This window comes from Marmota monax, unplaced genomic scaffold (assembly GCF_021218885.2).
Source record: "Marmota monax isolate L192 unplaced genomic scaffold, Marmota_monax_Labrador192_F-V1.1 WCK01_AAM20220418_F8-fsc00081, whole genome shotgun sequence".
NCBI lineage: Eukaryota > Metazoa > Chordata > Mammalia > Rodentia > Sciuridae > Marmota > Marmota monax.
In genome coordinates this window covers 5,492,465-5,517,841 of record NW_026695234.1, presented here as the reverse complement: position 1 = coordinate 5,517,841, position 25,377 = coordinate 5,492,465, and the positions used below count along the sequence as shown (strand labels likewise).

The 25,377-nt window shown below is 49.2% G+C and overlaps 1 protein-coding gene across 2 annotated transcripts in view; it reads left to right on the top strand.

Moving 5' to 3' along the window:
* The first annotated feature begins 2,280 nt into the window (after positions 1 to 2,280).
* Positions 2,281 to 25,377, top strand: part of Tmprss4 (transmembrane serine protease 4) — a 33,469-nt gene continuing 10,372 nt past the window's right edge. Inside the window, exons 1-4 of one of the 2 annotated variants that reach the window (XM_046438799.2) lie at positions 2,281 to 2,528; positions 17,172 to 17,205; positions 21,087 to 21,200; positions 23,984 to 24,136. In XM_046438799.2, coding sequence (XP_046294755.1) covers positions 2,526 to 2,528; positions 17,172 to 17,205; positions 21,087 to 21,200; positions 23,984 to 24,136 — 304 coding nt within the window. In that variant the 5' untranslated portion in view covers positions 2,281 to 2,525. Of the gene's footprint in view, positions 2,529 to 17,171; positions 17,206 to 21,086; positions 21,201 to 23,983; positions 24,137 to 25,377 lie in introns of those variants that run through there. The other variant, XM_058577148.1, reaches the window with a different exon arrangement.

Genomic DNA, 25,377 nt, shown 5'->3' with positions numbered 1-25,377 from the left:
CCACACTGGCATAAATAATTAGTGGTTGAGATTAGGACACAGGACTCCAGGTTACCAGAATCAATGCTCTTCACCAAGCTGATCCAGGCTGAGAAGGCCTGAAGTTTACACATTTTGAGGGGCCATTAAAAAAAAAAAAAAGATAAACCAAAAAACACTTACAAAACATATGACCATGTGAAACACTGCTGGGACCTTCCCTAGGGCCTTGGAAGGGGACTTCAGTGAGGGGCTCTGAAGCTTGAGCTGCATGACAACTCTGCCCCTGACCTTGACACACTTGCTGGAAACAGAAGAGGAAAAGGAAGAAGAAAGAGGAAAATCCTTTGAAAAAGAGAAGAAGAGATAAAAGGGGACTCAAAGGAAGAAGAGGAGGAGGGGGAAAAGGGGAGAATGTAAGGGTTAGTGAAGAAACAGAAAAAAGCACGACAGGTTAGGGACAGGTTAGGGACGGAAGCCCCCTCTGGAAGAACAGGGGTTCTGGCCTGGCTGTTGCTCCTGGCAGCTGAGAGAAGCAGCCTCTGCTCTCTGCAGGCCAGAGCCTCCACCCACAAACCCCTGGAGCCTCCTCCCCGCTGTGTCCTCTCAACATGGCCTGCCCAGCCCTTCCCACGTGTTTCTTTCCCTGGCCTCTCCAGGGGTTCCCAGACTCCACTAAGAGTTGGGGCCAGAGCTAGAGGGAGGGCTGAGTAATCCCCCCTCCTACTAGCCCCGCCCAGCAGCCTCCTTGCCCAGGTAGCTCCCTCTTTCCTGCTTCACCTGAGCACCAGGTGAGGAAATGGAAAGCCCGGCACTCAGTGCTTATCCTGGCACCTAGAGGAGCCCGGGCAAGGGAGGCCGGGCCTCTCCCCGCCCAACTGGGAAGTCCTCCTTAAAAGGGAGGGGCCTGCACAAAGCTTCACAGTCCTGTCCCCTGAAGTCATGTGTTCTGACACCAAAGGCTATCAACTCTGCCCCAAACTTCCAACTCTAAAGGCCACTGCCCTAGGGTGGGGAAGGGCAAGGGGTCATGTGGGCTCAAGAGGCCGCCCACGCCCAAGCCCAAGGGCACCGGCCCTGATCAGCCAAGATGGGGCCACAGTCAGTTCCATCCATGTGGGATTCTAGGCATCACTGGGGTCTGCCATGGGCCATACCACCCCCGACCACATGCTCAGGGTTTCTAACCTTTGCGTTACATTTCGTCTATTTACATGGCTGGCAGTGGGAAGGGACTCAGGCTTCAGCCCCAACTCTGTCAGAAGCCATGGTCCCCTCAACTGTCAAATAGTACAAGATAACTCTTAATGAGGTGATTGTGAGAATTAAAGAGATGACACATAAAAGCACATTTATCACTGGAAAGGCCAATACAATTTTTATCTAACTTGGAATCTCAGCTATTCAGGAGGCTGAGGTAGGAGGATCACAAGTTCAAGGCCAGCCTCAACAACTTAGGGAGATCCTTTCTCAAAATGAAAACTAAAAAGAACGGGGGATATAGCTCAGGGGTAGAGCACCCTTGGATTCAATCCCCAGTACTATAGATAGATAGATAGATAGATAGATAGATAGATAGATAGATAGATGAAAAGACTGAGAAATGGAAGAAGATTTGGATTTGTTCCGAATCACAAATTAACCTACTGTGTGACTTCAGATAATTGACTTCACTTCTCTGGGATTTAGTTTTATCACCCACAGAACGGAAGAATACAAGTGGACAAACCCCCAAGTCCCTTCAGGCTCTGTGGTTTGTGATTCCAAGGTTTCACCTTGCACATCCCCTGACCATCAGGATGTGGCAGGGTAGCACCAAGAGCGATTTGCAAAAAAAAATAAATTTAGCAAGCAGTGAGGCACTGGGAAAGGACAAGTGCTGCCCATCAGCCCTGGGCCAGCTTCACTTCTGGGTCATCTTCAAAAGGTAAGAAACCCCCTCCTTTTAAGGAACTTTCGAATCCTGTCGCTGCACACATGGCAACAATCCCATTCTATGGAGCAGCAAAATCCGTCGTCCCCAACCCTAGACTCCTCCAACAACTTCCCTCATGCCCAAACGAAAGCACCCACACAGTGAGAAGCCACACAACAGAGGGAATCTTCGTCAACACCCGACCTGCTGGGTGGAACCATTCAGGCGGGAAGGCTTTTGTAACATGTTAGGTGTGTCACCTGTTCTGAGGCCGAAGGGCCCTTGAATGACTTCAGGTGTTGTTCCAGCCCCAAAGACGGGTGTCAGGTTACAAGATACATAATCATTCCAGTTTGGCAACTTCACCCTGTAGGGTTGTTTGAATCAACCAACCCCACAGTCCCCAAATCACTCCTGGAGTACGGCAGTGGGAGGTGGCCGGCCAACGCACTGAGGGGAGAGGATGATGGCAACAAGGGGCCAAGGCCAGCCCTGCACTGAGGCCTCCTCCAGCCAGTGCTGAGCAGGGGCTTCTGACCCGCTGACCAGCCAGGACAGGTCGGAAAGGCCCTTCTCCTGCCCGTCGCAGCTCCACAGACCACAGGAAAACCAGGAGGATCACAGAGCCATCATGGTGAGTGTGAGCCCCTCAGCCCCTGAGACTGGGGGAGGCCAGCGGTCCCCATAAAGGGCCCTTCAGGCAGCTTGAAGGGTCATCAGCCAAGAATTTTATAACACATTCCAGGTTTAAAAAAATGTCACATCCAAATTACCCCCCAAACCTGGCACCTTACATGTCTGGTACTCACCTGCCCACCCCTCTGCCCCCATTTCCAACTGTCCTTGGATCAACCCATCAAAGAAGCTGTTGTGCCATCCCGCCCCAGATCCTGCCTGCCAGTTTGTACAGTGTCTCCTGGGCTGATAGCTAGAGGTTAGCATTATTTTTTTCAAGGCTGGGGAATGCTTTGATGCCACGGTGACCCTCTGCCACTCTCTGGGTTTTCTTTTTAAAGGAAATAATGCAGGCTAGAGTTGTAGCTCAGTGGTAGAGCACTTGCCTCACAAGTGGGAGGCACTGAGTTCGATCTAGCACCACATAAAAACAAATAAAGGCATTGAGTTAATATACAACTAAAAAAAAAAATTTAAAAAAAGAATGCAGAGATGCCCCCAAAACAATCTAGGAAGCTTGGGGAGATCTTCTGCTTATTCTCTCTTGAAATTCTCCTCTCCTTTCCTCCTCCGAGTACCTAGAGAATCTTCACTGTCTTGGGGCAGACAGAATCAACTCCATTTTTTAAGCACAATGAGGACCAGGAAGGGGAAGAGATAGTAGCTGGGTCCGGTCCTTGGCCAAATTGCAATTGCCCAGCAACCAAAATAGGAAAAGGAAGGGAAGGGGCTGTCCAAGGGAGAGGGGTGTCACCTGCTGGGCCTTCAAGGGACCTTCTCCTGACTCCCTGCCCAAGCACTTCCATGACCCGCTAATGAAAAGTCTGGCAAACTGCTAGTTCCTAGCTAGTTTCTAGCTTTCCTAGCAGAAAGAGGGGCTTGTCTGCTCGATGCTGGTACAGAGCCCTGCTGTCCCATCTGAGGAGGTTGCCCAGAAGCTCAACCTGAATGCAGAAGCACCATGTCGGGGAAACAGAGAGAGGAGCAGTCCTGCCTTCTGGTGACAGCTGCTGCTGCTACTGGGTGGCACTGAGGAGACCTGGGGTACCTCTTGAGAGAGGAGCAGACAAGAGAGTAGTTTCTGGGGCGGGTCACAGGAGAAAGCACTGCAGAATCATCTCCCTTATTAGCTGTGCTGTCTAGAGACTTTAACCTTTCTGAGACTTGTGTTCTCCCCCTGTAAAATGGAAATGATATGATCCATGATTGCCCCAAACATACATGGGGCGAATGGAGAGACTGAATAGGCTCATATACATGAAATAGGCTCTGCAAACCAGGGAACCCTACACAAATATAAGTCCTGTGACTACTGAGGCATCTATTCCAGGAAATGACAGCTGATTGCCATATCTAACCCTGACCCTTTGCCACCCAGGATAGAAGCTGGGTGTTGCTATATGAGGGAAGGAGGGCAGGTGGGCCCTCCTGGGGTCAGAACTGGAGCCCAAAATGCAAGGCAGCAGGATGGCCAGCCTCTCCTGGGTAGGGTAGAGAGATCTTGTGGCCTTGAGCTGCCCACTAACCCACCTGAGCCTAATAACCCTGTTCTTTCCCACTAATGAAGCCAGGATAATCACAGCTCCCAGCACTGGGAGAGGATGGGGTAACTTGGGGTCAGGCTCAGCCCTCCCTGCCTCCTCCCTTATCCGTAGGCCCCTCCCTGGCATAGAGGGTCAGAGTCCCGCCTGGAGTTTCCTCTTACCAACAGCACTGCCTTGGGCCTATTTAATGGGCATGCCCAGAGAGCTGGAGCTGAGGACCAGCCCTGGGCAGAGGTCAGAGTTTGGTATCTGGCCCAAGGGGATGGGTCCCTTCATCTTCACTCTGCAACTGAGGACGGGGAGGAAGTCAGGGACCCATGACTGGCTTTAACTCATCACTGCCCAGGACACCCCAGACACTCCATGAGCCTCAGCTAAGGGTATGAACACCTGGGGCCTAGCTGCTCTGGGGGCCCTCCTCACCCTCCCCACTGCCTCCTTTCCTTGCCGGTCTAGTGCAGACCCAAGGCATTTGGCTGGGACTCAAGGGATATGGCAAGATGGCAGGCCAACCTACTGGCAGTGGGGTCCAGGGAGCCTGTGCAGGGCCCATGCAGACCAAGGCAGAGCCCAGAGCCTTGGTGGGTGATCCTGGGCTCTGAGATGGCACCCTGAGAGGTGGACAATGAAAGGCCCTAGAAAGAGAGGAGAAAGGTTTCCCTCCTGCTTGCTGTCCTGGTCATCTCTCTACCCAGGTGAGGGGGGCCTACTGTCACTGTGACTGGTACTATTTCACTGGCCATTGGTCAGCTTCTTAATAGGGGCAGGGGATAAGGTCTAGGTCCTACCCTAAAGGTCCTCTAAGAAAAAGTGTGACAAGTATATTCCAGAAGTGATCTGGTAGCTGAGAAGGCAGATTCCCTCTAGGGTGGCCCGGAAGTTGTTCAAGAAGACAAAATATTTGCATTGTACCTTTAAAGATGAACCAGCTCCCTCCAGTCAGGCAAAGCAGGAAGGGTGTTTCAGACAGAGGGAACTGCATGCAGCCAGCAAGACACAAGTGGCAGTGTGGGGAGACAAGGGGCAGTATGCTGTGGCTGGAAAAAGTGCCTAGGGAATAGAGGGGCCTCTCCCCATGTGGTGGGCACTGGAGCCCCTACAGCAAATTTGGGTTTAGGATCCCCACTGTGCCCTAGAGCTCAGCAGGGCTAGGAGGGGAAGGACCCCAGCGGCTGCTAAACAGAGCCACCTCCAGAACTTGGCCCAGGCAGTTTTCCCCACCCGCCAGGACAACCGATGTCCAGCGTTCCTCACCCCCTGCACACAAGGGCAGTGATGTGCCCATCTTTGCGCCAGGCTCTAGAGATGTGCCCGCGGGTGAGAACAAGCAGACTTGGGTCCTGCTCTCAGGGAGCTCAGGGTCTAGAGGGGTGGCAGGTGGGGAGGGACAGACACTAATCACATAATCACACAACCCATGTTTATTCAACAACTGAGATGTGTACTGTGATGCAAGATAAGGAGCTGAAAAACTAAACCAGGGTGTGGCCTCATGGGGACCAGAGAAGGCTGAGAGTAGGAGCTGGGGAAGGGGGAAGGGAGCCATGTGGGAAATGAGGAGGGGCGGGAGAGGAAGCTTCATGCTGGGAAGAGATGAGAAAAATGGACTACAAACAGGACTCTGGAACTCTGGACAAGCTTCCCAAAGCCCCAGAGCCAACCAGGAGACAAGGTCTGAAAACCTTCATGGGGCTCAGATTCCCAGGCACCTGTTCTCTTCTTGGTCTTCTGTCTTGCCCAGAGAAAACCAGCCTCAGTGGAACACGGAGTTCCCACTGATTCCCTGAACAGTGATCCCCAACATATCATGCACTCACCTGCCACGTTCTAGAAACCTGTTACCTCCAGACCATGAGCTTCTTACAGACAGGATCTATGTCTTTTAGTCCCAAACACAGCACAGATCTGGCTTGGAAGAGTCACTTGGTAAATATGTGTGAGTGAACGAATAAATGACAAATGACCCAAGACCGAGTCCCCTCAATCAGCTTCTGATCTATAAGATATTGAAAGCAAGTTCACCAAGTCCAATCACAAACACTTCCTACCAGAGGTGAAAACCAAAGAGTTTCCATCCCAGAAAACCAGGGCTGAGGGTTATGGAGGGACAGGCCTGAGCCTGCCTAGAAACCCCAGTGACAAGGAAGAAGGAGAATTGCACCGAGCCAATTTAGCAATCCCCCTGAGACATGTCGAACTCTACCTGCCAGTCTGCCACTCTGACTAACCATCATGATTGCAGCACAGAAATTGGTAAATGAGGCACAGCTGCAAGACCCCCAGCCCTACCCCCAGCTCCTGGAGCAGCTTCCACTTCCTAGGGTAACTCACATGCAGCGAAAATTCACAGGTGGCAGCTGAAAGGAACACTCAAGGAAGAGGGTGAGAGACTGACATGGCCCCTGACAGCAGTATTTTTGGTCTCAAAGTAGCCTGCCACACATTGGTCTAGCTAGGTCTGGCCCACTGGTGGGGCTGAGATGACTGATGATTTGGGCACTTCCTGTGGTCTCAATTTCCTCCACTGTAAATATGCATGCATGTGTTCGTTCATTCATTGAGCATGGGCCTCCTGAGCACTTCCTATGGGCTAGGGACTGGCACGACCCTGTGGAAGATTCAGAGATGAGAATGCAAAACGTAGACCCTCAGTTCAGATGCTCTGTAGATGGAACGGGGACAGGTTAAACTGCTTCTTCCCCAACCCCAGACAGAGCAGTTCACATGTTCACTCACAGATGACAACAAGGATTAACTGGAGCTGAAGTCAGCCCTCACCTTCAGCCCACTCCCACCGTGACACCATGATCATGTCTCCAGTCCCCAGGGAGATGGATCCTGCCAGCTCCTGGGGTAGGAGCGCCTGGTGGTCTCACAGAAAATACTAGCAACAGCAGCAGCGGCTCTTCTCCAACCTAATGCAGCGAGCTCAGCATTTTGTGGTAGGAGACGCACCTTACATCCAATATCTCCCTTTCAGTGTGACACCAGCTCTCTGGGACATTGAAATCTTCATTCTACAGGTGAGGAAATGGAGGCACAAAGTGGCCAAGTGACTTGAAAAAGGGTCGCTGTGCCCAGAAGAGACAGAACTGAGACTCCAAACTTGGGAGTTCTCTCCTTCTTCCCCAGGATGAGGCCCTATAAGACCAGCACCTGGAGTTGACCAGGAGAAGGCAGACGCAGGTGCCCCACTGTCCTGCCTGGAAGCTGACAAGAGCCTATGGCAGAGTGTGCCCTAAAAGAAGACGGTACAGCCGACAACGGGAGGGAGGAAAGAGGTGGCTTCTGCAAGGAGACTCCATCCCTCACTAACCTCCTAGCAATCTACCATCTACTCCATCCCTTACTAATCTACCAGCGATGACAGAAAAAGGTCACAAAGAAGGAAGCAAACACATGGGCAAAAGGAAGCCTGTGAGCATAAATAACTTGGACTTTCAAGAAGACTAGAGTTTCCTACCCAGTGCTGCTCGGAAAAACCGCCAAGTTGCCATGAGACCACGGAGAAAAGTGGAAGGGAATGAGACCTAGGACCAGATTTATCTGGGGGAGGAGACAAGAGAAGTTAGGCTAGCAGCAAGGTCTTCCCAGTCATAGGCCTCAGGGAAGAATCTTAAAGATCCTTTAAGTGATGATTCTGGCCTCAGAGGCCACGCACTCTAACGCAGAACCCCACATGGAAAACACAGTGAGAGGACGCCTAGGAGAGGCCCCGCCCACTCCGGCCCCGCCTCCCTCCCCTGGGGACCCCCTGGGGCTCCGAGTAATCCCCCAGGGCCCTAGAGCTGGGCCTGCTTCCTTCACCGTCCAGCTTCTCCACCGGCCTTCCTTTTCTAGAAAGCTCTGGTTGTTTTAACAATCTTCCCTTTGCCAAAGCAAAGGGCCTCCTGAAACCCCCTCATTCCGCCCCCAGAAACACTTGCACCTCTTTCTGGAGAGGGTCATCACATCTTCAGGGACCCTGTTGGTCCTGTCCTTCCCTTGATCTTTGCCCCTTTGCCCTCTCTTCAGAGTGTCCACAGAGGTCACATGACATCACTTTGGGTCCCCTAACTGCCCTGATCACTCTCCCTAACACACTTAGTCCATAGCTGTCCCTCCTGCTGTCAGCCCCTTGGCCTATGAAATCCTCAGAATAGCTACCATCTGTCCAGGTCCTGCTACATACATGTCAGGCCTCTACTCGGCTCATTCCCGTTAATAATGAAAGGCTTTTGGAATATCTACTATAACAAGCACTTACCAAGTTCCATTTCAATATTGTTATTAATTATTAAAAACAATAATAGAATAGCTGCTCCGTGGGCAGAAGAACTTTGCCTCTTTTTCACTGCTGTGTCTCTAGCCCCACCAAAAGTGCCTCACTGAATGAATAAAATACTACTATTATTGTAACTAGTAGTTACTGTACTCGTTCTCTGCACCAGGCAATGTTATATGCTGTGCATATTTGGGGCTCATTATTGAATCTATCTCTTTCTCATACACATATAAAATTGAGGCTCTCAGTGGCTAAATAACTTGCCGAAGGCCTCAGGCCCGTGAAGTGGGATTCAGGCCCAGGAGGCAGGATTCCAGAGCCTGTGTGCCATTCTAGCAAATGGCATCCCAGCAAGGAGCAGCTTCACAAAGTGCTCACAGAGTTCCATGAGTGGGCAGGAAAGTGGGAGAGGAACACCAGGTTGGGAAACCGCAAAGTATTAATGCAGAGAAGTCACAGAAGCCCCACTGAAGCACTATTTATTGGATCATGAGTTCAGAGTTCCCAGGAAAGTGAGCGAGGAGTCAGATTTTAGTTATCATCGAAGCACTGAGAACAAAGGAGACTGCTCATTCCTGCCCCTGTACAGCCCCAGTGCAGAACCTCCCTGACATTGGCTGCAGTTCTGCTCCCCGGTTTCCAGAGTAATTGGAATGGAGGGGACCAATGTCCACTTACCAAACTCCTCTGTTTCAAGCACCAAACCAGGCCTGCCATAAGACCAGACCTGGAGATGCCCAGGAGAAGACAGCAACCTTTCATTTATCCTCACCAATCACCCCTTGAATTAGATCATATCTTCCCCACTTTACGGATGGAAAACCAGAAACTCAGAACAATTCACCAACTTGCTCTGAGAAGGCTGATATTACTGAGAAGGGGCAGGACTGGATTCAGGCCAGCATGTCCACTCAGGAGGAGCAGGCACAGGGGACACCTCACCTTCTGACCCGAGCAACTAAGACCTTCAAACGCAAATGCCAACCAAGAAGAATCATAGACAAGCCTGTGAGATTGGGAGAGGACCAGATAAGGTTCCAACAGGCTTGAAAAGGCACACTGTACCTAGCAGGAAGAACTTTCTAGAGTCTCGCCCATCATCCAACACTCATGAAGTCGGATGTATCTCTGTGTTGCAAAGAGGGGGAAATGGGTCTAGGAGATGGAAAGCACTTTGCCTTTCCCAGGCTGCTCAGCACACCAGTAGAGGAGTCAAACCTTCTACCACTAAACTCCCTCGTCCCATCCCACCACTTTCCACCTCCTTAAAGTTTAAGGGACAATTCAGGACAGCTAAAAGGAAGTATGATTTTTTTCAAAGACAGCATAAATTCTGTGGGATTCTTTTATAAACTTCAGACCGCATCATGGATGAGAGCTTCTTGGTGCAGGGTAGGCAGAAATATTTAAGGAACCCCTCTAAACTTCATGATCCATCAGCCTTTCCCAATGGCAGCCCCCAAGAGCCCTTGTCAGACTAAGTGTGACCTGACCCTTGTTTGCTGTCTTCAGTCCCCTTTCACCGCTGGCCAGGCATTGTCTTCAGGTGTCCCGAGGTGGAGCCGCCTCCCTTCCCATCAGACCATGCTGGGAAGGGAAGGTGGACTCAGATGGACCCACCACCAAGGGACCAAGGGAAAGCAACAAAGTAGAACAATTGAGAATTCAGAAAGGCAGGAGAAAACGGACTGCTTCCCTTGGGAGGAGTGTGCAAGAACTGGTTACCTGCCTGGGGCCAAGCATTCTGCATTCAGTTCCACCCAGTGGGCCTGTACTAATATCCCACTCCTCCCCCTCTCAGTGTCTTGCCATGTGACAGTGGGCAGGGAGCATAACCACTGTGCCTCAGTTTCTCCACTTGTGAAACAGGGATAGTTCCCTCGCCCCCCTCTCTCCAGGTCCTATCTGGAGTTAAGAGCTGCACCTGAACACAAAGGCTAATTCTTAAATGACAGAGCTGAACAGCAGGCTGGCAGCAGGATAATGACAGGCCACCTGACACCTCTTGTCTGCCCCAGGCCCTGCCCTGGAGCCATTATACGCTGAGATAGGGACTGAGGTGCCCAGCTCAAATTGCCAACAGGTCAGCACCTATATGGCTTAGAACAAGGCAAAATGGTTTCTAATGTAGCAGCTGAGGCTGAGGTTAGACCTGAAGGGGAGTGTGCTGCTCTCACGCCTAGACCCAAGGCAGAGTCCGTGAGGCTGCTTCCCCTGTCTGCTTTTCATGACAGCCCGTGGTAGCCTGGGCTGTAGGGGACCTGCTGGAGCTGAGGTCACAGGTCTGAGGCCACTCGGAAGCCAGCATGAGTGTCACCTCTGAAGCCTTCCCTGCACTCTGAGCTGCTGCATCACAGCTGGGCTTGTCCTGGCACCTGCAAGCCCCCTCCCCTCATCAGAGTAACAGCCCTCCCTACCGCCTTACCTGTCATAGCTGAGGCCCCCCAGAGACAGGATCCTGCTTCCAGCCAGGCAAAGGCATCAAACAGCCCACCCCAGCTGCAGATGGAGAGGACACAGCAGCTCACAGTGAGGTTGGGGGGATGCTGGTTTGGGGGTCAGAGAGCAGTGCGAGGCTTCCTCACTGAAGCCCCCTAGCACCCCACCCAGCCTGGCTGAGCCCTGCTCTTGGAGCTGACTGCGAGCGGCCTCTGGTCTCCTGGCACACCCAGACAATGCTCCCACCCCTCCCTCGGGCCTCCCCTCACCTTGTTACTAGCCTCAGCAACTTCACTGCCACCTGCCAGAGCCCCAAAGGATCTACTTATCCCATCACCTAGCAACAGCAGCATCTCTGACTCCAGGTTTTCCCTCTGAAATCATGGAAGCCAGGGCCTTGGCACCCATGGGAGTCTGAAGCTGCCACAGGCCATCCCAGGGTATGTAAAGTCCAGCTCTCTGTGCTCCTGCTAGTCTGTCTTCACCCACACCTCAGCCGTTCCAGCTCTGCCCCTGCTGACTTCTTTCCAGAGCAAGGCAACAGAGAGTCAGCATTGCAGGAGGAAGAGGGAAATAAGGTCCTGGGGGACAGGCTGCTTGCCAAGGAAGGCAGACAAAGGAGCTGGCCCCGCTTTCTGTTCCTTTGGCCTCCCTCACCATTATTACCCTGGTGCAACACTGGCTTCTCTGTGAGGTTATACACTCTCTCTACACTCTCTTGTCACCTCTGGAAGAAAGTTCCCAATTACCTGACATACTCTGAGGGTCAGAGAGGTTGAAAGGTGTGCAGAAAGCCACACAGCAAGTCAGAAGAAGGGGTGAGAAGAGAACTCACATTTTCCAGGCTGATTCTTTGTAGCTTCTCTGCAGCACTTAATCATCACCACCACACACACACACACACACACACACACACACACACACACAAAAGAGTTACCTGATGTCTGAGTTCATCATTTCTGAGTTGGAAGGGAAGTAGAACCCTGTTGCCATTGGATCTGAGTTAAGCCCAGAAGTTTCCCCAAGATCTAAAACATAATAGGGGTGGGGAAGGAGCAGCAGAGATGAAAGGTGCAAGCCTAGGGGAGATGGAAGAAGGGGATCTAGTATCAATAAAGCCCCTTCTGGGTGTCCAGACCTGCTCTAAGCTGTTTTGTCGATATGTTCTTGGAGGGACATCTCTTGTCCTCCCCTAACCCCTCATAGATGACTTGGCAAAGCCACGAACCAAGCAGAGGTCACCGTGCCTTCCAACTAAGGAAGGGCTGGGAGATGCAGGGGGGCAATCTCTGCATGTCGATTTCAGCAAGACAACGTCGAAGGGCGGTAGAGAATCAAGAGAACCCAGCACCAGCCGATGACCCTTGCCCAGATGGGTTCCTCAGGGAAATGAAAACAGTCCCCTGGGTCCAGAAGCCCAGCAGGAGGCTGGGTCTTTCATGCACTTTCTCTGAAGCCATAGCAGCCACCTCAGGTACATGAGCCTCAGTTTCTTCTTCTGTTAAATGGGGAAAATTTCTCTAGGTTGTTCCAAGGATTAAATCAGAGAGAATTTATGGGGAAAAAAAGGATATTGTAAGCTATATAGCAATACCTAACTGCAGTAGATAATTGTTCTGCCTCCACATTTGGGTCCTAGATTAATGTCTTTCTGCTGCCAATGACTAATCAAGAAGCAGAGAAGGAAGATTCTGAGCTCATCGGGTGATGGCAGGTGTTCTCAACCATCAAACACCTGCCTAATCCCATCTCCACCTCACCCTCCACCTTCTCTGGCTTGGGTCTTCCTGGGCCCTGAGGGCCTGAGCATTCCTGCCTTTCCACAGCGCTCCACACAGCAGGGGCTGGATTCCCAGCTGAGCCCCAGGTTAGACTTGGGCTAGAGGAGGCCCATGAGTCAGGGCCCTGCAGTAGACTGAATCAACAGCCGACGGGCCTGGCCCAGACCGCATCTTACACAGAAGGGGAATTCTGCCAAGGTTGCTTGGCCTGGGCTGGGGCTGACCTGTGGCAGTTGTGAGCAGGGGCTGAGTTCAAGTTAAGGATAAACTAAGATGTTTCCAGCAAAGCAAAGGTGCACAGTTGGTCTAGGCAAGACACTTCCCTGTCTGGCCTCAGGTGGAGTTGTCTGGAATGGTCTCTAGAGACCTTTTCAACTTTGCATCCCTGTCATGGTGGCAGGGACCCACCAGAGTGATGGAAGGTGACTGGATTTCCATATCTCATCTGGTACCCACGTGTCTCAGCTGCATTCTCTCCTTTCCTAGGCTCAGGATTGATTCTAGGCTAAAAGGAATGGGGCTAGCTGTGAGTTCCTGTTTCTGTCCTGTTCCAGAATTCTCTAACATAGATGGTCCCCAATCACCGCTTGCAGGCCTGAATGCTCCTACCTCCCCCCGGCGATTAGCCCTGGTACCCTTGGCCTTCAGCAGCTCCCCTTCCCATCATCTCTGATCCCTCTGCATCAGAGATGTTTGTCCAAGAGCTTCAAGAAAAGCCAAAGAATGAGTCACTAAATGAAAAGATTCAGGCTGCACTTGAGACAGGGGAAAGCACTGTGAGGACAAGCATTTGACCTCCCCTGACCACTCAGCACAGGCAGGGGGTGGCTTTTTACTTTCCCTTTGAATCTTGGGTGCATAGCATTGCCTAGATCAGCACCTTCAATTCATGACATTTTTCACTACTGACCCACGCACTATTTTCACTATTAACCTACTTGCTTGTTGCTGATTTAACAATGTAGTTAGCCTCCATAAACCCAGCAGCCCCAACAAAGGCCAGGACTTAGAGAATGACTTTCATTCGGTCCTGGAATCCCTCCTCCCCATTCCTAGGTACATGCATCCCCTCCTGAAGTAGTAGTAGGTCTCTCTTGTGTATTAATTCAATAAATACTGAATGTACATTTTTATTTTTTTAGATATACATGACAATAGAGTGTATTTTGGCATTATTATACATAAATGAAGTATAATTTATTCTAATTAAGACCCTTTTCTTGTGGTTGTACATGAGGTGGACATGTATTCATATATGAACACAGGAAAGTAATGTCCAATTCATTCTACTGTCTTTCCTATTCCAATCCTCCCTCCCTTCCCTTCATTCCCCTTTATCTAATCCAATGAATTTCTGTTCTTCCCTCCCCCCTTATTATGTGTTAGCATCTGCATATCAGAGAGAATATTCTGCTTTTTTGGTTTGGGAGGATTGGCTTATTTCACTTAGCATGATAGTCTCCGGTTCCATCCATTTACTGGCAAAAGTCATAAAGTCATTATTTTTTATGGTTGAGAAATATTCTATTGTGCATATGTACCACAATTTCTTTATCCATTTATCTGTTGAAATGCTTCAAGGTTGGTTCTATAGTTTAGTTCTTGTGAATTGAGCTGCTATAAACATTGATGTGGCTGTGTCACTGTAGTACACTGATTTTAAATCCTTTGGGTATACGCAGAGGAGTGAGATAGCTGGATCAAATGGTGGTTCCATCCAAGTTTTCTGAGGAATCTCCATACTGCTTTCCATAGTGGTTGCACCAATTTGCAGTCCCCCAGCAATGTTTGAGTGTACCTTTCCCCTCACATCCTCACCAACATTTACAGCTACTTGTAATCTTGATAATTGCCATTCTGACCGGAGTGAAATGGAATCTCAGTAGTTTTAATTTGCATTTCTCTAATTGTTAGAGATGTTGAACATTTTTTCATATATTTGTGGGCCATTCATATTCTTCTCTGAAGTGCCTATTTGTTTCCTTTGCCCATTTATTGATTGGGTTTTTTTTTTATGGTGTTAAGTTTTTTTATTTCTTTAGGAGATTTATGCTCTAGCTGAGGTGTAGGTGGCAAAAATTTTCTCCCATTCTGTAGGCTGTCTCTTCACATTCCTGATTATTTCCTTTGCTGTGAAGAAGCTTTTTAGTTTGATGCCATCCATTTATTGATTCTTGATTTTACTTCTTGCACTTTAAGAGTCTTGTTAGGAAGTCAGTTCCTAAGCTGACATGATGGAGAACCGGACCAGTGTCTCTGGTCTAATGCCTTGTTCCTTGATCCACTTTGAGTTGGGTTTTGTGCAGGGTGAGAGATAGGGGTTAAATTTCATTTTCTACATATGGATTTCCAGTTGTCCCAGCACCATTTGTTGAAGAGGCTATCTTTTCTTGAAAGTATATTTGAATGTACATCTTTGATATACAAGGCAGGAATTTTGCTAGACTCACTCATCCCAAATCCCACCTTCATCAATACCTTGCTTCTTAATGAAAGAGATTCTGAGCTATCTGTAATCTTTGGGGGCTTATTTTTCTCCTCAGTGTTAAATTGCTAATGCCATCTATACTATTTCATGTCACTGTTGTTCATTTCTTTTGACTAACACATAATATTTTAGTGTGCAATTATACCACAGTTGGTTTCTTGAAGGCTGGTCTGAGTCTGAATAATAAAACTAAGATAGGTTCATGAATTTTCTCATTCAACAAATATTTAGTCAACACTCACTATATTCTGTGCCTTGCAGGAGACATTGAGGATGTCATGATTAACAAGACATTAATAGTCCCTGTCATTCCAGTGTACAGTTTGGATTTGTTTCACTTTTTTTTCTTTCTCTATTGTTTGCAAATGGATGTGGAATGTTTCCTGTTCTTGTGGTTGTACATGATGTGGACATGTATTGATATATGAACACAGGAAAGTAATGTCTTCAGTGGACAACAGCTGGAAACATTAGCCACTGTTGGGGACTGGGTCACTTGAGCTTTCCGTGAAGAGGGAAGGCCCAGGGAGGTGCCGATGGTAAGCTTTCTGTTCCCTCTGTGTGTCAGCTTCTAGCACAATTTTTGGTCCATCAAAGGGTACAGCAGATGTTCGCTGAATTAACAATAAAGAAAAAAATACTTGTACTACCTACCTCAAGTAATCCAGGCATGTATGCCCAGGTGACTCCGTGGAAAAGAAGATATGATAGGGAAGGACCCACTAGACAGATGCTCTTAGAATCCTACCAACCAGTCCCCCTCTGGCCTTCAACATCTCAGCAGACACCCTTACCCAAGGGCATCCAGTGCATTGGCAATGCCCGTTGTCTTTATCTCTCAAACATGTGTGGAGTCTTTCTACCCCTAGCCTCCTCCTCTCTCCTGACCTCACCTCCCTCTCCAGCCATGCCAAACTCTCTCTCTGCCTCCTCCCCTCTCCTGGGGATTGAACCCAGGGCACTCTACTACTGAGCAACTCCTCAGCACTTCTAATTTTTTTTATTTTGAGGCAGAATCTTGCTAAGTTGCTGACGGTGTCTTTAAGTTGCTAAGGCTAGCCTTGAAATTGTGATCCTCCTACCTCAGCCTCCTAAATCGCTGGGATTACAGGCATGCATCATCTCACCTGGTAAACCATGCCAATCTCTATGCAGTTCCTCCAACACCCCTAACATGTTCCCACCTGCCCCCTCCATCCAGCATGGGTGATGACTGAGAAAAGGCAGCTGGGAACCAGCTAAGGTGCAGAGTCTAGACAGCCATTAGGTTCAAGTCATTTATTGAGTCATTACTAAGTACAAGCCCAATGCCAAACACTAAGGTTAAAAAGGCAATAGGAAAGAGTGACAAACAGAATTATTATTTGTCGATTTAAATTAAATTAAATAAAAAAGAAAATCAACCAAATAAAGAAGAGAGAGAAAAAAAACCAGTGACCACCCATCAAGAAATGTGCTTTGCGTGGGGATATAGCTCAGTTGGTAGAGTGCTTGCCTTGCATGCACAAGGCCCTGGGTTCAATCCCCACCACCAAAAAAAAAAGATAAAGAAAAAGAAAAAAGAAATGTGCTGTGGTAAAAACATGTACCAGTGCATAGAAGCACGGAGACTGGAGGAGAGGCACATGTGTGTCTAGCACTTTCTACCACATGACTCATTTCATCCTCCCAGGAGCCCTCTGAGGTAGGTGTTTTCCCCCCCCACTTTTTGGAGGGTAAATCTGAGGCTCACAAAGATTCAGAAACTTTCTGAGGCACACAGTTAACAGGAAGTAGAGCCTGTGTTCCTACTCAGCCCCTGCAGACTCCAGCTACATCAGCCAGTCTTCCAGCCAGTCATCCCTGGCCCAGTGACACCAATGGGCAAGATGTCCCTCTAGCAGGCTAGATTTGCACTGGGAATGAAAGGAAGGAAGGAGCTTTCCCTCCCAGTCCTTGTAATACCTACCTCAAGTAATCCAGGCAACTCCAACTTAGACCTAGCAGGAAGAAGAGGACACAGATGAACCAAGACTCTCCCCTAAGCTGTCAGCCCTGGTCTGAGGAGTTCCCCGACTCAACTCAATGTTTTTCCTTTAATTTACAGGATCCTGGCAGTAACCAACCCCTGAACAGCCCCGGTAAGCTCAAGTCTGGCTTCCCTATGTCTCCTTCAGCTTCTGCTTCAGTTACCAAGTAGATACTGAGCCACCCTTGCGTGGCCGTTACCATCTATCCCAAGTGCTAACTGCTGTGGGTGTCATCCATCCCTCATCCAGCCATCATTCAACAAGCATTAAGTACCAGTGAATTTCAGGATTCATTCTAGAAGTAGGAGGCCTGGTCTGGGGAAATAGAACCCACAAACCACAGTCCCAGGAACAATGATCCCCCAATTCATTCCTTGTGCCAGGCCCTGGGCTGATGCTGGGCTTCAGCAGTAAGCAAGGTCCTTATCCTCATGGAGTTCACAGCATGTCCATGCTAACAAGAAACCATCTGGACACCAGTGTTTTCACATGTAGAAAAGAAAGTGGCAATGCCTAATTTTAGGAGAAAGATAAGGTAATAAGCAGAATATTCTCAAATCTAAGGGTTTTTTCCTTCCATTACATCTTCTTTTTTAAAATACTTTTAGTTGTAGATGGACACAATACCTTTATTTTGTTCATTTATTTTTATGCGGTGCTGAGGATCAAACTCAGTTCCTCACACATGTAAGGCAAGCACTCTACCTCTGAGCCACAACCCCAGTCAACCCTTTACACCTTCTTAAACCATTGATACCTACTTCTGATAGCCTGCTAGAACAGCAAAACAAATGAGCAAGGAACAGATTAATATGCACAGATCATTAAGAAAATATTCAATCCTGCTTAGTTAGCTTTTTTCTCAGTTGAGGGTCACAAGTTAATAATGTTCACAATCAATGGAATCTTCAGCAAATAAAAAACAGCACCTAGTTTGTACTTTGGAATTAATGTATCAGAGGCCATGGTGTCCCCCAGGAACACTACACCAAGCTTCCCAGTGCTTCACCCCCTGAATAAGCCTGAGAACTACCAAACCAGAAAGATCAGTGCTGCTCCAGGGGTCAGGCAGAGTGCCTGGGCCAGTCCCTGCAGGATGAGTAGCCTCTTAGGGGCAGAAGAGAGTGACGAGTCTCAGTGGAGGAGGGAAGGGCCCGAGCTCGTAGAGGCAGAGGTGAGAATTAATACCAGTCATTCCAGAACCAAGGAACAACCGTGTCTGGGCAGAGCTGGGAGCTGGTGGGGACTAGCAGTAGAAGCCCACTGGAGAGCAAGGCCAAATCACCCTGGTTTAGAAAGCACAGACAGGAGCGTGGTCCAGATGCGCAAGCTGTAAGGATCTGTGATAAGTTCTCAAGGGGAAAGCAACAGGCCCAAAGCCAGCTTTTATGAAGCTCTGTCCAGCAGCAACGGGCAAGATTGAAGGAAAATACAGCAGCAGGCAGGGAGGCCATTCCTAGCTCCGTGGGTTCTGGAATCTGAACTAAGTATGAAGTCCCTTCCCTTCCTGATGAGGGGAGCAGGACCTTCCTGAGAATGCCCAGGAGGCAGAGGCCTTGAGCCCTGGACACAGGATAGGTCATTTGCTCTCCTAGAAAACAAGCCATCTCCTGCCTCCAGAAGTAGGGGCTCAGGCCTAATCATGCTGAATGAATGAATGCCTCTGTGAAACATTTCCATGCACACAGAAAAGAGAACAGCTTGGCTTGTGGAACATTGAAAAATGATGATATCAGCTCATATTATTGATAAGCTACTTGGTGCTAAGGTGAATACGCTTTTTTATGGAAACATAAATTTTCAGCTTTCCCTTACCAGCAGAGTCATTACTATCAGCATTTATGGGACACCAGTCTCTGGCAGTCTCTTTGCTTTTGAAGAGCTGAAGAGAAGGATACAGCCAGACACCTGACTAGCTACCATTTAAGGCAGAATAAAATGAGACCTGGAAGAAAGATGGAAGGGTGTGCTTACAGGAACAGTCGAGAGCAATTCCTTTGTTCATTGGACAAATAGTGGAGTGTCTGCGGCGGGGCAGGCACCCTTCTGGGGACCTAGGACTCATCAGTGCACACAACAGACACAAAGGCCTATCTCCTGGAGTCTTCATTACAGGTACAGGTAGAAGAGACAGAAAATACACAAAACATACAAAATGTAGAGTATGTTAGAGAGGATAAGCGCTTTTGGAAAAAAGAAAACATGGAAGGAGGATGGAAAATGCTAGAAGGTTTCATTTTAGGTAGGGAGACCAAGAAAGGCCTCACTAAGACTGCAGACTTAATGAGGATGAGAGAGTAAGTCACATGGGGTCCAGGGCAGGAGGGAGGCCTATCACTTTCTCAGGTTTCTCAGGGTGCCCAAATTCCTGTTCCAGCTCTCCCCAGAGAGGAGGTCCCTGCACCCCTTCAGCTTATGGCCCACAAGGACAGGGGACTGAAAAGGACCTATCTCTGCTACCTCTTACTTCCTGAAAATCTAGCATTTCCCAGTTGTTCCCAAGTCCCATCTCCTTGTATAGCCATGTGAAATGGACACGGAGTTATTATTACCCCTGTTCTAGGCAGTGAAGGACTCCTAACTGCTCCCTGATCCCAGGATCTTTTGTTCCAATTCATCAACTCCCCAGCAAAAGATTCCTCTTTCTAAATATTAATTTTATCATGTCTCTTCACTGCTCAAAAACTTTCCATGGCTACTCACCACTTTCAAGATAAAAATTCAAACTCAAACACCTAAGCACCTTTTTTTTTTTTTTTTTTGGTATCAGGAACACTTAACCACTGAGCCACATCCCCAGCCCTTTTTCTATTTTAGTTTGAGACAGGGTCTCACTAAATGACTGAGGCTGGCCTCAAACTTGGGATCCTCCTGCTTCAGCCTCCCAAGCCACTGGGATGATAGGCATGTGCCACTGCTCCCAGCCTAAGCATGGTTTTGAGAGTCTCCACAAACTGACTTTACTATCCTCCCTCCTGACATGCTTTGACACCTCAGATTCCAGGACCCCACCCCCTCATGGTTCTCCACCTCCATGCCTGTGCTGGGGCTGGCGCAGGGTCCAGGTCCTCCTTTCTACCTATATCTAAGCGCCACCTGCTCGGGAAGCCCTCCTCAGTCTGCTTTTGGCCATGTCTCTAGTCACGTACACTGTCTTCCTGTTTTTCTCTTCTCTGAATCGCAATCTCCTTAAAGACAAGGGCCATGCTGGGGACTCACTGTTTGTTGGTTTGACTTGGAGATGGAGGCTGTCAGGGTGCACAAGATTTTATTTATTAAGCATCTATTAAGCGTTCACTGTGCTGAAGGCCTCTGCCCTCCCGGAGCTTCTATTTTATTCAGAAGATAAGTTGGGTGTGGCTAGATAGGAGAAATCATATCTACTGTTCTATAGCTCAGTACGGTGACTGTGGTTGACAACAATTATATTTCAAAAGAGCTAGCAGAGAGGATCCTGAATGTTCCCAGCACAAAGAAATGCTAAATGTCTAAGATGACAGGTATGTCGATTACTCCAGTCTGATCCTTATATATTGCATACATGTACTGAAATGCCATGCTATACCCCATAAATATGTACAATTACTGTGTGTCAATTAAAAATAAAAAGATATACAAAGAAAGACAAGTCAGGAAAAGGGTAAATGATAGCACAATAAATGAGGATGGGCTCAAGTACATGCCCCAGGGGACTGGCCTCTCCCAAGGCAGGCACAGTTCAGACCAAACAGGGTGACACATCCCAGAACCGGTTAGGGCAAGACGAGGGGGAGGCAGATGGGCTGCGGGCTCATTTCAGGAGCACTTATGAAAGATGGGTGAGCCCAGGTCAGAGGAGGTGGGTGGCCGAGTGCTGATCAAGCCCCCAGCATCAACCAAAACTGTCCCCAAGGCATTCCTGCCACAGGCCAGAGGGTGGGAGCTGTGGGCCTTGGCGGGGCGGGCTCCAAGCACTGACTGCACACTCTTGCCCTCCTCACACCTCCTTACAGATGCCACCACCCTGCGCAAACCCCGCACTCCCCTGGAGAACTTCAAAAAGGTGGGGATCCCCATCATCGCAGTACTGCTGAGCCTGGCGACTATCGTCATTGTGGTTATCCTCAGTAAGTGACAGGCCCTACCCAACTTTCTTTCCCTAAGCAGGTGACGGTACCCTCCCTCACCCCCTCAATAAGTGGCAGCCCTCAAACCGCCCCCATCCCTCAGTAAGTGACAGCCCCCACCCACAGCCTCCACCCTCCCACCCCCACAGTTACAGGCAGGTGATCTGCATAAAGCTTTGCCTTAAAAAAAAAAAAAGGTGCCTCCACATGTATCCGCCCCTGCTTTGAAGACAGCCTTCTTCCAAGAGTGAAAGGGGAATTGAACTCGCCCCCATCTCTCCCAGATGGCTTCTATCCCAGATAGAAGTTCCGCTACACACGTGGCCCATGTTACTAGCCCACGCAAGCCTGCCCCGCCCCCTCCTTCCCAGCCCCTGCAGCTTGATGCTGAGTTGATCTGAGCAGCCTCCTGGCTGGAAGGACAGAAAGCATCTCTGCCTGTGAGGAGGGAAGAAGGGAGGAGGCGAGGGAACACTGCCTAGCAGGTGCCCCTCCCCCCTAAAGCCCTGTCTTCATCATTGCCTGAGACCCAGTGTGACCTTGAGCAGCCCACTTGGTAACAAAGATCACTGAATGAGCAGTGATTCCCACAGTCCCTTCTAGTGGCCACACTTTGAGACTGAGTCCTTGCCTTCACCAACCCCCTTGTCACAGCAGGGAACTGACCATGGCTGTGAACAGCAGGGTGTAGGGCACCAGAGATGAGAGTAAGAATCAGGACACCTGGGACAGTCATCCCGACTCTACCTATAAATGTTCTGCCTTTCTTCAAGCAGTATGGTGAGCACCACCGAGATCACATGCACAAAGGACCTAGATAAAAACCAAGTTTTGCAAAAGCATGTGTCACCACACAGCATGCAGAGATAGGATGCAGGCCATGTGCTTGCTAACTAGGGCAGGACTGTCTGGACAGCCTGGGAATGGCTGGCCCTTAGGGAGTCTGTACTTGTTACCATGGTGGCTTTTGCTGCGGCAGCAGTCACTACCCCTTTGGAAAACACTCCGAGATCCTCTGGTCCAACCCTTCATTCTATACTGAGGGTGCAAGAGGAGGTGTAACAATCAGGGAAGAACTGGAGCAGGACCCCAGGCCCCTGACTGAGCAAGTCCACTTCCATCTCGTGGCACTGGAAATGCAGATCCACAATATAAACACCACCCAGATCACTGGGAGCCTGAATGTGTGTGAGAGGCAGAAAACTCCAAAACATTTCTTCTTGAAATCATGTTGGCTGGCCTGACATGATTATGATTACATAGTCAGTTTTCCATCTCTATAACAAAACACCCAAGATCATCAATTTGTAAAGAGAAAGGGGTTATTTTGGCTCACAGTTTTAGAGGTTCAAGTCCATGATCAATTGACCTTACCACTTTGGGCCTGTGGTGAGGTAGCACATCATGGGGGAAACACCTGGCATCACATACATCATGATCCAGGGAGCAAAAGAAGAAGAAGGGACCTGGCTCCCATGATTCCCTTCAGAGTCATGCTCTCGATGACCTAAAGACCTCCCACTAGATCCCACCTCCCAATAGCACCACCCTGGGACCAAGCCTTCAACATAGGGACCTTTGGGGGGACATTTCATATACAACTTAAAGTGGTGGTTTTGCAGTGGTATCAGCAGATTTACCAGCCTGTTTAATTCAGTCTAAATATTAAAGTGAGCTTATTTCCTCTGAGCATATGTCCTGCCACAGTGGAGAGAAGAGGCCAATTTATCTGCGGGAAGCCAGGCAGGCAATAGGCCAGCCCCTCACACCTTGTGCATCTTCTGGGAGGCAGACAGTGGCTGGCTGAACCATAGAGGCAAGGCATGGGCTTGGGAAGAAACGCTAACTCTTCCATCCTCAGTTTCCCTCTCAGGGATGAGAGTCAGTAATTGCACCAGCCTCCTAAGGTTGTTCCTGGGATTTGTGATCAACAGTTTGGAAAACTCCCAGTACAGTGTGATAAGTGGGAACTGTCACAGAATCAGCATCACCACTCCCAGAACGAGTCGAGATTGATTCTGGACTGGAGGCAGCGCACCTAGAAAAGAAGAGCTCCCCTCGGCCAGGGTGTTTGGTTGGGAATCATCACCAGAGACACTTCTCAAAACATCTGTTCCCTAAGAGGTTAATAACCAAACACATTTCTGTCAGCCCAAGAAGGCAAAGGAGCAACCAACCGAAGGTGAAGGCAGCTGGCAGAATCCTAAGACAGCAGTCAGAAAACAAAACCAAGCACAGACCTCTTCATGGGTCTTTCAAACCCCCGATAAAAACACCCACCTCTCAAGCTGTACCTGAGAGTTACAAGGTACTTTCACAACGACCAGCTGGCCACATGTTCTCCACAGCCTGTGAGATAGGGGTTACCGTCCCGTTGTGTGGAGGAGGAAAGTGAGGCCTAGCAGGGGGAGGAGTTCCTGAGAAGATGCACAGCAAGTGGCAGAACCAGGACTCAGAACCATGTCCTGGGACCCCAAGTCCCCCATTCTGCCTCCTCCTTCATCACCTGAGGGGTAACAGTTGACAGAGTCAGATTCTCAATTTCCCACACACACATTCTGACGGGACTCCAGGGCCATCACGTAGACATGGGCCAGTATAATCTCTGCTTGATAGCTAAGGAACCAGGCGTATCTGCTACTGCATGGCAGACCCGGGCCTGGAACCCCCATCTGCCGGCCTCTGAGCTCAGAACTACTTGTAGGAAAAAACAGCCTCTCCCTGCCCAGGGCAGCCTGCTTGACCCTCAGTCCTCTGGGCCTCTCCCTGCACTTGCCTTCCAGTCAAGGTGATTCTGGATAGATACTACTTCATCTGCGGCCACCCCCTGCACTTCCTCCCGAGGACACAGATGTGTGATGGACATCCGGACTGTGCCTCAGGAGAAGATGAGGAGCCCTGTGTCAAGGACTTCCCTGAGAGGCCTGCGGTGGGAGGTGAGTTCATGGGCTGAGGGGCAAGGGAATGGGCACAGCAGGGAGCCAGCTCAGGTGTCCAGGGTCACTGTACAGGGTCTGCACACTGACTTGTCAATGTCTATCCCTGCCAAATAAGCTTTAGGAGCGCAGGACCATGTCATGACCACCTTTAGATTCCAGCACTACACACCTGGCATACACTCAGACGCTGGTCAATGGACAAAACATGGACCAGAAGACACAGAAAATTGTCCCTGAGCCTGCGCATTCCTGCTGCACCTGCTAGGTTTTGACCGGATTTCCGTGAAATCTGTTATTTCAAGGTGATTAGAAAAGAGATTGCCAGACCATAAACCTACTAATGATCCTTCTAGTCATTAGTGCTTATTGTAACATGCTGTATATTGGGAAGGATCTCAGTCCTTGAAAGAAGCAAAAACCCATGACTTTGACTGGCCTAGCCCAGCTCAATGCATCTGGTACTTGAGGTCTGAAGAGAAAAAACCCAGGATGTGGGTGATGGGGACTTTCAAGAGGCAGGACTGAGTGGCATCCTTTTTTTTTTTAATTTTTTTTTAAGAGAGAGAGAGAGAATTTTTAATATTTATTTTTAGTTTTCAGTGGACATTTTTTTTTATTTGTATGTGGTGCTGAGGATCGAACCCAGCACCGCGCGCATGCCAGGCAAGCACGCTACCTCTTGAGCCACATCCCCAGCCCTGAGTGGCATCCTTTATATTTGCTCTTTTTCATTAAAGCCAAATGCCTCCAGGCAACTGTCACCCTACTGCTAATAGAACTTCTCACTCAACCTCCCCTTTTGACCTCAAGTGGAGAAGTACTTAGGTCCCTGGCTGTGAAGTTTCCCGAGGCCAGGCAAGCTGTGTGGACCAGGGGCAGAGTGACCACACAACTGAGCACCTAAGCTGGGCATGGTGGCACACACAATAATCCCAGCCACTCAGGGAGCTGAGACAGGAGGATCACAAGTTCAAGGTCAGCCTCAGCAAATTAGCAAGGCCTAAGCAATTTAGTGAGACCCTGTCTCAAAATTAAAAAATTAAAAGGGCTGGGGATGTGACTCAGTGGTAAAACACCCCTGGGTTCAATCCCCAGTACCAAAAATAAATAAATAAATAAAACAACTGGTGCCTATATCAGCCAAAGGGGGTGCTATTAACCATTGTGTCAGGGAAACAGGGCAGAATGATGATGAAGATTGACCCTGGGACATTAACCCTGGCCATTGTCAAAATGAG